The sequence below is a fragment of the Synchytrium microbalum genome (genome assembly GCF_006535985.1).
Source record: "Synchytrium microbalum strain JEL517 chromosome Unknown SmJEL517_scf0007, whole genome shotgun sequence".
Lineage (NCBI taxonomy): Eukaryota > Fungi > Chytridiomycota > Chytridiomycetes > Synchytriales > Synchytriaceae > Synchytrium > Synchytrium microbalum.
The window spans coordinates 284,604-295,048 of NW_022158356.1; the positions used below are offsets into that span (position 1 = coordinate 284,604).

Sequence of the window (10,445 nt, forward strand, 5' to 3'; positions counted from 1 at the left end):
CTCCCCAAAACAGCTTGACACACCACTTTTTGTAAATAATTGTTGACTTCCCCTTGTTGTTGGCTATTTTCAAATATGTAAAATAATAAGATGTTCCGAGATTAAGGTTGGGCTTTTCTAAAGTCTCGTTCGTTGGGGTGTATGTAAAGGTCGAGAGAGGAGTGGTGGATTAAAAATATATAAAGTGGAAAGACTCGAAGACGGTGGTTTAAATATGGGAGGTCGAGTTTGTAAATACTGTGAATGTCCAATATGGTCGCGGTACGGGGGTGGTTGGGCTGAAATGGATTGGAGTAATATAGGGAGATAGAGAGAGCGAGACCTTTTTCTTCTAAAAATACTTAGTCCTGAATCGACACAGGTGGCTGGATTGCAACAGGCGTAAACTTGTTGACATCAATATCACGTGCCAGAAGAGCTGCTTCAGCATGTGGTGGCACCAGCTGCCTAATTAGATCTGGCCGAATCGAGAGTTCTAATATCCCAAAAAGGGCGATTAGAGGACCGCAATCTTTGGCAGACAAAAGTCAATGACAAAGATAAACAGTATAATTACCCATGGCAGTAAAGTCAAAGAGTGGCGGTAACTCTTTTCCATTGGGCATTCTTGTCGCCGGGTTTCTCAGCTCATCGAAGAAGTTGTGAGCCATGGCCTCTACGGCAGTCAGTCGTAGAGTTGGCGTGTACTCCAACAACTTCCCAATCAGATCCAGTGATTCGGGTGTGGTTGCTCTTGACCTGAAGACCTGTTATTATGTGTGCAAAAACAAGATCAGCATGCGTAGACTGTCAAATGGCGCCTTGACTCAACCTCAACAAACAACTGTTCTTGAATCTGCTCGATGCTTTACCTTGCTCCAAGGACAGGGCTTGATTTGTGGGAACTTGTATTCCGTATAATTTGGATTCATGGACTTGATTTGTTCTCGTGTGGGTGTACCGAGAACTTTAATGATTTCCACTAGTTGATCAACACCAGTTTCACCAGGAAACAGTGGTTGTCCCAACATCAATTCAGCCATCACGCATCCTGTTGACCACACATCTATTCAAAAGCCAAAAAAAGGTGTAAGTGATGAGAAGTAATAAAACGATTTCGACAAATGCATGTATACGTCACATACCGATGCTGACGTTATAACTTGTGCTTCCAAAGATCAACTCTGGAGCTCTGTAGTACCGTGAGCAGATATAACTGACGTTTGGTTCTCCAGCAACCAACACTTTAGCTGATCCAAAATCACATAGCTTCAGGATACCAGAGTTAGGATCCAGTAGCTAGATGATTAATACAGTTCAGAAATGGTTTGTGTCTGCTTTTGCAACTGCTGTTTGTGCAATGTACAAAAAGCGCGACTCATACCAGATTTTGTGGCTTGATATCTCTGTGGCAGATCCCCAGAGAATGAATGTAGGCAAGGGACCGGAACATTTGATACATATAGAGCTATGCGTTCAGTATGATATGTGAGAATAAGTATGGTCGCAAAAAAAGCCGAGATGATAGATTTGACAACATCTCAACCACATCTCCCCACAAAACCCTCCAAGCTACATCTGAATCAAGTCCGAAACTCATCCTTAATACCCCTTCTTCAACAGCTATCGACTTTTTTTCAACCACGTCACCAACAGAACAACATACCTTGATACAGATCATTGGCATAGCCTGCTTCATCTTAGCATAATGCCTTGACGCACGATAAATTGTTTCTGGAACAAATTCCAGCATAAGATTCAGAAACACTTCATCCTTCTTCTCGCCCGAGCCATTCGAGTAAAAGAAGGCTTTCAAACTAACTATGTTTGGATGGGAGACCAGTCGCATGATTTGCAGTTCACGATTCTAATACATAATATCAGTGTCAATCATACGCTGTCAAGACGTTACGTGAATCCAAACAAGTTTTTTAATTAATATTTACCTTGAATCGCTTGTCCTGCAAGACCTTTTTTATGGCTGTGAGGTCTCCTGTTTCGACAATCTTGGCTTGGAAGACCACACCAAACGATCCGTTTCCAATGACTTTGTAGTTTGTGTATGATAGTTCTATATTTTCTCCTGACTTGCCATCGTTTGCTTGAACCACAACCACCTTGTTGGAATCGGGTTCGTCTAAAAGTGAGAAGACAGAGGAGAAAAGAGATTAGATCATTTAAATAATGGGTATGCGAATAGCATGTGCCCTCTAGTCCGTTGGGGTCTCCAACACAAAAACGCTCTCTCCCAGTGGTAAATCCTCCCGCGCACAACTCGTCCTAAATAACTTAATGGGTGTAGCGAGATGATTCACATAGTGACTGTGTGCGGGAGAGAGTGTAATATGTCGTCTCGTGTGGTATTCTACTAGTTCGTTCGGTGCATATTCGGGTAATAGTACTTACTCGACAACTTTATCCCATTAATCACATTTGTACTGTTTGATGAAGGTGAATCTTTTGACGGTATGTTGCTTTCCATAGACGGGTTGACGACGTTCCTGCGTTTAGATGACATGTTTGGGCACTAACTATCTCCTATAACCTCTTCCTCCGAAACTAGAAATTGCCTCCGTCCTTTGATCAACCGCCTGAAATTTGATGAAGCAGCTGGTTAGAAGGAAAGAAAATAAGAAGCAAGTATTAAAGTTAATATGAATTGGCCGTTGTTTCTTATAGCTGCCATTCAGATACGTCCTACAGACCTTTAGTTCCTCCTCAGTGAAATGACCTTTGTTGTGTCGTTTGCTTGAAGGAGTCCGATGAATCACAAGGTCAACCAGTGCGTTGCTACCGTGTTTTCGGCTGCTATTACTGTTCCAGATACCAATTGTTCGATAATGTCCACTCTACTTGCTTCGACCCTTCGAAAGAAACACGGTCAAGGCTGCTGTTTTGTATGTGTTTTGCTGTTTGAGGTCAAAATTTCGGAGCAGTTGATTTCGACTTGCTTATAGCTCGCTGGCCTTGTTTTGGACTCTACAAGACAATGTTCGCTCGTTGCCAAGTGTGCATGTGGTGTTCTCGGCTTTGGGTATGTTGGAACGGTTGCCAGTGGCGTTTGTACTCTAGAAGGGCTTGTGTCCAAAATGGAACTGCCCGAATGTTCCGTCAAATCTCGATTTGATGATACGCGACATGTTGACTTTTGACATGTAAGATGTCTATATTTGTATTTGTTTGCACCTTGCCAACCTTTACTACAAGACTACAACATGGCGTCAACACACAACAACCACAATCTCTTCCTCGTGATTGGTTGTGGAATTGTGGAGTTCAAGGACACTACTCTCGGCGTACCAAATCTACTCCAACTGTCTCGCAATTCTAGGTTATCAAACGCCACCTCATCGACCACCACGGTCTTGACATTGTTGGGAAGGGCGTTAGAAGAAACACGTATTAAGCAGCCAGAGACATCCAATTCCGTTAAGCTTTCCATCCCACTAATAAACTCCCACTCAGCTAACGTGATATTCCTCTTTACTTGATCAAGTCCACAAGGAGCAGACGGCTTCCCAAATGAAAATCGACGGATTTGCTTCTGGCATGACTGTATTAGATACATCCAATCGGTTCCGTTACCACCAAATTCAAAATCACGTAAGGAATGGAATCTGAGTGTGGCTGGAAATGGATTCGACATTGGTTCGTGTGTTGGAATGCTCCACCATGTCGTTTTAAGCGAAACTAGATGGTCCAGACGGTGTTCCTTGCTCGCATGTATCAGGATTTGCCGGATCGATTCAGATGAAAGGGCAATACCATCAGGTTCAAGTGTTATGTGTCGAAGGGGTTTGAATCTTGTAGTCAAGAGTTCGAGAGCATGTGAAAAGGAAGTTCCACTTCCGAAACATGAAGATACGGTGATGCTAAAGTGAATGCAAAAGTCCATTTAGTTTGTGTCAATAGCATGGTACCAGCACAATTCCACATTTTATGACTGACAGAGCGGTTTCCTCACCATACACGAGACAGATCAATGCTTTTAACAAATCCACAATGGTAATTACTTGAGAATATAGTGTTTGTAAACTTGATGATACTTGAATCCAACAAGAGTAGCGGCTTTCGATACAGAAACGGGATCGTGATATCAGCCAATGCATGGCTAACCAGACAGAGGGAGTATTGCGATTGTTGATCCAGGTGTGAAATGATGTCTAGAATGATATCCGCTGGAACCGACATCAAGTCCATCTTGTCCATATTGATCTTGATCGTGATTTTTGATAATTATCGACTTTGCAATGAAAATTTCCCTTGTAGGAAGTGCTGCGACCACGAAGAAGCATCAAATGACGCGTAAATACACGTCTTGAGCACAATATTCACATCTGGCTTCTTAGTAAGCTGTTACTAAGCTTGAGGAGACTATATAAGCGAACTGTGCTCCGTTTTTTGTTTAGTTGCGAACATGCTTTACAGGTGGGTGGCAGGTGAAAAAGTAGAGTGAAAGGACGGCAAGGACACATCCTATATAGATGGCAGCCATCATATTATGAGGATTCCGTCTTGTTTTGTTTCGTTTGGTGGCTGTCTGGATGTCTTTCAAGCTGTTAAATGTTTTCAAGTTTTTTTTTCATGGGTTTGACGAAAAAAAAAAATTCGAACGTTGAAGCAATCAACAATCCATCTATTCTATTCAATATCTACAATCAACTCATCCATACAATCCCTTCTAACATGCATCCACAACTATCAAATAGGGTCAAATGTAGAGTTTGTTTCCAGTCTTTTGTTTCCACATCAGACGCACTTTTCACCTCGGAGGATGAGAAGTAGAGCCATCACCCCAGCATGAAGTGTTGAACGCACATTTATACCGTGGTATAGATGTGTTGTTTTTTGATGATTGCGTACTTTTTGAATGATGGCGAGTTGATCTCGTCTCTTTGAATTGTAAGGGTGATTGGTTCACTTCTGACGAGTAAATGAAAAGGAGAATGCGTGTTGGATGTGTGAGCTATGAGGGGTGCTGGATGCATGTATTCAATAGTTCTTTCATTGTGTGGATTTTTTTTGTTGAATACATGTACTAGTCTGATCAAAGCAAGCATGTATCACATCCTCTCGAGTTGACTGCAAGCGACAGCTGTTTGGCGTTGTTGTTCCTAATTCAACCACGTCTTGTATGGCGTGCTGTTTGTGCAATCGGTTACACATTCAACCATTGAGCGACTCATCAGGCTACCAAGCACAGCATTCAGGACCGCCGTTAGAAGCTCCTAGTATTGAAATATGGCAGGTGTCATCACAAAGCTTGCAGCGCGTAATTGGAATGGTGCTGCAGTGCCAAACGCGGCAGCAAATCCAAGAACATTGCGTGCTTCTCCTTCTGCAGGTGAGAATTTGTTAAGAGTACTACTAGTTTGCAGATCTTTGGAACTCATCGATCATTCTATGAAATTAGCTGTCGGCACAGCATCAGAAACGTTCAGTTGCAATGGTGTTCAAATAACTTTTTTGATGGGATTTGGAAATGTGACTGTGATCGACACTACTGAAGGTACATTAATACAAAAACAAAGTTTACATGATGCAAGTTGATTCTCGGTATTCTCAAAATCCTCTTTCCAGGCCTGGTGGTTGTCGACACATCCTCTGACAATGGTGCAAAAGCAATCCTCGCAGAACTCCGCAAAACAACCCAAAAACCAGTCCACACCGTCATCTACACTCACGCTCATCTCGACCACGTCGGCGGCATCAAGCACTTTGAAGCACAACAACCAGGACACCCCATTCGTGTCGTAGCTCACGAAAACGTTAACGGTCGATTCGACAGATACCTACTGACGAACGGATACAATTCGAAAATCAATGCCGTGCAGTTTCAAGGCACTGCTGATTTCGTGTTTGAGAGAAACTTTAGGCGTCCTGATGTGACGTATACCCAATATTTGGAGTTGAGTGTTGGAGGTGTTGTGCTTGAATTGCATCATGCAAAGGGGGAGACGGATGATGGGACGTGGATTTATTTGCCTCAAGGTACTTGTGATTATGGTTGTGCAGCTGCCATGGCTCATCGTTTACAGAAATCTAACGCATACTTTTGTGTGCTTTATCGTGATTTCATTATGGTTGATAAATTTCAATGCTTACAGATATCTAACCTCCTTTTGTAACGTCTGCTAGCAAAAGCCGTATTAAGTGGTGATTTAATCATATGGGCGTTTCCAAATTGTGGCAACCCCCAAAAAGTACAAAGGTGGCCGGAAGGATGGCGAGATGCATTACGAGCTATGGACGCCCGAGCACCTGAAATACTGTAAGCTGAGCTTTGCAACGGGAGCGTGCTTTAGTCGTTCCTGACGCTCTTCAAACTAGATTTCCTGGCCATGGAGCACCCGTAATATCTACAGCTCACGTTCACCAACTCTTAAGTGAAACAGCCGAGGCACTTGATATCGTGATCCAGCATTCATTGGCCGGTATATCTCAATTTGTTCTTCCAAGGTAACCTCACTTACATTAAACCATGCACAGGTCTAAACGCCGGAAAGCGACTCAACGAAATCGTCCACTCCCTAAAAGTGCCCGACCATCTAATTCAACGCCCATATCTCAGACCCACTTACGATGAGCCCACGTTCATCGTCCACAACATATGGCGGCTATATGCTGGCTGGTATGATCAAAATCCTGCCCATTTGAAACCACCTAAGGATGCTGATCTCGGTAAAGCTATCTCGGATCTGGCTGGAAGTCCACAAGCTCTCGCGCGAGTAGCTTTAAAGCATGCTGAGAGTAATCCGGCATTGGGTGCCTCGCTGGTACAGTTGGCGTATGATGCTGCACCGAAAGATGCGGTAGTGAATGGGATTCGCGCGCAAGTGTTTGCTATTATGGCGCCCGAGTGTACGAGTTTGATGGCTCAAAGTATATTTTTGAAGGGGGCTGCTGATAGTAGAAAGCTAGCAAACTTGTAAAAGGATGGAAGAGTTTGAAAAATTAAAGTCATTTAGTATCTGAAATGCTTTTGAAAGTTGGTTGGAACTGTTAGAGGACGCAGCACTGACGCAATCAAGAACAGTACACAAGTATGCTTTATATTGGGTTTTATGTTTTTATGATTTTTTTACAGATACAAGATATAGAAAACACGAGAGACAGCAGCTTTATAAGATGACTTTGTTGATAGCACTGGGTGACGTCGGAATCTATCTATGATGATTTATCGGAATTTACTTGGCTTCTGATTGACCAGATACATCAGCAGCAGCAGATGGAGAAGCCGATTGGCTATGACGATGCCCACCTCGATGTCCAAAATGGAATGGCCCTCCTCGACCATGATGGTGATGATGACGACCGTGAGGTGGCTGCTGTGACTGCATGTGTTCGGCCATATATCGGTGGAGGGCTTCAACTAGATATGGAGGGAATTCAGGTGCTGGATGATGAGGGAAGTGATGTGGTGGTGGTGGTCCATAAGGTGGCATATGATGACCATGATGATGTCCTGGGAAGCCAAAGCCTCGATGACCGAAGCCTCTACCACCACGGCCAGGATGATGGTGATGAGGACCTCCACGACCCCAAGGCCCACCACGTCCATGACATGGTGGTCCGAAGGTATAGTCGTCCCATTCATCGTCAGAGCAGCGTTCAGAGTCTCTGGCCTTATCCTTGCCAGCACCACCAGCAGTAGAAGCAGAAGCAGCAGCAGTAGTAGCACCATTCATAGACAGTCCAGCCAAGTTCCCAGCCACATCGTTTACTTGTGCATCAGATGCTGCGGCAACGACTTCATTTGTTGTTGAGCAGCGAGGGCATGGACAGGCTCCATAGCGAGCGGCGAATCGGTCGGCCCAATAGGGAGGAGGCATTCGAAAGTTGTTATAGTAGGAGGCACCAGCTGCCGTATAGTTGGGAAACATTGGTGATGTTTCGTCGTATCCGTAGCCAGAGTCGTAAGCGCTTGGAGTAGTTCCTAGTAGAAGATGAGTTGGCCTGAAGTAGTTCTCGTGCGTGTGCAAATGATATAAACCTGTTCCAGGTCCAGTTTCAGCTTCGTGAGGTTGCATTCCGTTGTTATAAAGATTACTTGGCGATGTTTGATTTTTGTTTGAGGTTGTTGATAGACAGCAGTTGCCACAGGTACAAGAGCACGTTGAAGAGTGAGGAGCCATTGGAGAGAGCTTACGTTGCTTTAAATAGTGTGCTGCAAGGGTGAATGGACGGTTAAAGTTTCGTTGGGAAACTGCTCCGCAGCAAGAGGCACGGCAAAATGGGGGTGAATGGAGTCAATGGGTGAACAACATTGAATTGACGCGTAACCAACCAGCAGTTTCCACGAGGAATTCAGGTCTATACACGCCTTCAAAACACTAGAACAATATCGCGTAGCAAAGAGAAATAACGCTGTACACTACTATCATCATATCTGTAATTCGTATACTTTAAATCTGTCCCACGGTTTCTCCTGATGGAGTTATCCAGCGGTTATAATAAAACTGTTAAAAAAAATCATTATATTTTATGAAAAAATCAAACAACAAAGTCCTTTACAATATCACATCCGAAAAAAGCTCATCATCTCCAGTAACATCTAAAAATCAATTGTATCACTATACTTGACACTCCCGAATCCAAATCACAATGTTACCTATAACTTCAGCATGTGGTTGCTTGAAAAGCTGCCCATCCAGCCCATCCAAAACAATCGGGTTTGCAGGAGATCCATTTGATGCTGATGACAAAGATATAGCACTTATACCCGATGAGACTGAAGATGATCGCTGCATGTTGAGAGATGAGTTGTGGTGGTGGTGGGTTACAGGGTTCATTGGTTGGCTTGCAGATCTGGATGCGAGTGGTTCTAAAGGGGGTAAGATCCCGTATGATGGTGTTCCTGTTCGTGCTGGCATAGGTGCCATTCCTTGTGTTCGTGGAGGTTTGCTGTTTGGTAGTTTCACTAAGTGTGCACGCATCAGAGGTTTTGTCAACAAGTGGAAGGTTGAAGAGCTTATGACGTACGTTTCATAGACTATAGAATAGAAGGAACGATTAGAATCGCTAAGTTATCACCAACAACAAAGCTTTGTAGCAAAAGTATGCATACCACTTTGGCAGGTGATGGACTCTTTGAATTTCTCATATCCCCAGTAGGCATTGGTTCCCATTCATCATCTTCGATTCACATCTAATCAATACAAATTCGAACTAAATCATGGAAACACGAGAACATACCATTTTTGCTCTTCTTTGTCTTGTTGGTAAAAACGAGGTTTAAGCGTCACAATGAATGAATCTCATGCATCACAAAACATACCTTCTTCTTTCCTAATAATTCAAAACATTGTTACATATCAAGCAAACTTACTCACATCATTCCAATTCATACGTACGCTTCCTATCATTAGTAGTCGACCCCTCCTTGTCAGAATCCGAATCTCCGAATGGTGATGACGACGTTCCTCGTCCAGCTGATGATTGCGAGCCACCATTAGCTGCATCATAAATCCTATGTAGAAAGTGATCGAATCAGCAGATTGTGCAATATCTAGCGGACGAAAAAAATATTGCATAGCAATGAATGAGTACCTTCGACTAGCCGCCCGTGCACTCTGCCTCCCAAAACCAGCCAATCCAAGACACCCTTCCAGATGCGCCATAAACTTCATAGCAGTAACAATCTTGGTGCATTTAGGACATGGGATCTTTTCATCAGAGACTTTGGATTGGAGTTCCTGGCCAAACACGTCTCGGCCTGGTGCTTGAACTACCAAAAACGAGTGAGAAGGCAATGCAGAAAGGGGAGATCAACGATCATACCATAGCAGCGACATCTAAAAATAGATAAAGAATCTTAGAGATACAGGGTTGTGAGCAAGGAAAGCAAGCTTGATTACTTTTGCAAACAGATCTGGCATACAGCATTGGCCAATTTCGCTTCTCGATGAGCTTCAAACAGTACTTCCATCATACATTCTTCGACCAAGTCATCATAAAAGGCAATACTCTAAGAGTTTTAAAAAAGGCGTGAATGTTAGTTTTTCGAAAGTGTGACGATTTATGTGATGATTTTTTTAAGAGAATGCGATTCCGAAATCAGAGCTTCCTAAGGACTCAAATTCATATCTCCAAATTTCAAAGACTTACACTCTGTTGGTTCTTGTCTATAGCCGCCATGTTTTCAAAATCAGTTGGCTTTTAGCTCGACACAAGCACACAGGTTCGTTGCGACGACGGCTTCTTCAACAGATTAGATATAACATATGAATATGAATGAGATCTGTAGGTGCAGTCCAGCTGCATAACAAGAAAACGGCGAACAGGAGCGATCGACGCAAAAATGTGATTTGTGACAGTGTTTATCGCGTCGCAAAGAGAAGACCAAGGTCGACACAGCAAAACATTAAAGAAATACGCTAGACTATTAATATATTTTGGCGCCATTTTTCTATACACAATGCTTCTCCAAAGAAAAATAATATGAGGATCGGTTTTTTATGCGCCCA

The 10,445-nt window shown here is 43.3% G+C and overlaps 2 protein-coding genes across 2 annotated transcripts; both read right to left on the bottom strand.

Moving 5' to 3' along the window:
* Window positions 1-341: 341 nt before the first annotated feature.
* SmJEL517_g01932 (uncharacterized protein) lies at window positions 342-2,497 on the bottom strand (the record flags this gene model as incomplete). Its single annotated transcript, XM_031167860.1, has 7 exons — window positions 342-475; window positions 557-746; window positions 852-1,045; window positions 1,125-1,278; window positions 1,646-1,846; window positions 1,926-2,116; window positions 2,386-2,497. 7 exons carry the CDS (start codon window positions 2,495-2,497, stop codon window positions 342-344), a joined length of 1,176 nt encoding a protein of 391 aa, XP_031026183.1.
* A 4,669-nt stretch (window positions 2,498-7,166) lies between these two features.
* Window positions 7,167-10,116, bottom strand: SmJEL517_g01933 (uncharacterized protein; the record flags this gene model as incomplete). Its single annotated transcript, XM_031167861.1, has 11 exons — window positions 7,167-7,915; window positions 8,591-8,899; window positions 8,962-8,971; window positions 9,047-9,114; window positions 9,175-9,193; window positions 9,257-9,267; window positions 9,333-9,448; window positions 9,529-9,706; window positions 9,752-9,773; window positions 9,860-9,946; window positions 10,087-10,116. 11 exons carry the CDS (start codon window positions 10,114-10,116, stop codon window positions 7,167-7,169), a joined length of 1,599 nt encoding a protein of 532 aa, XP_031026184.1.
* Between the last annotated feature and the right edge of the window lie 329 nt (window positions 10,117-10,445).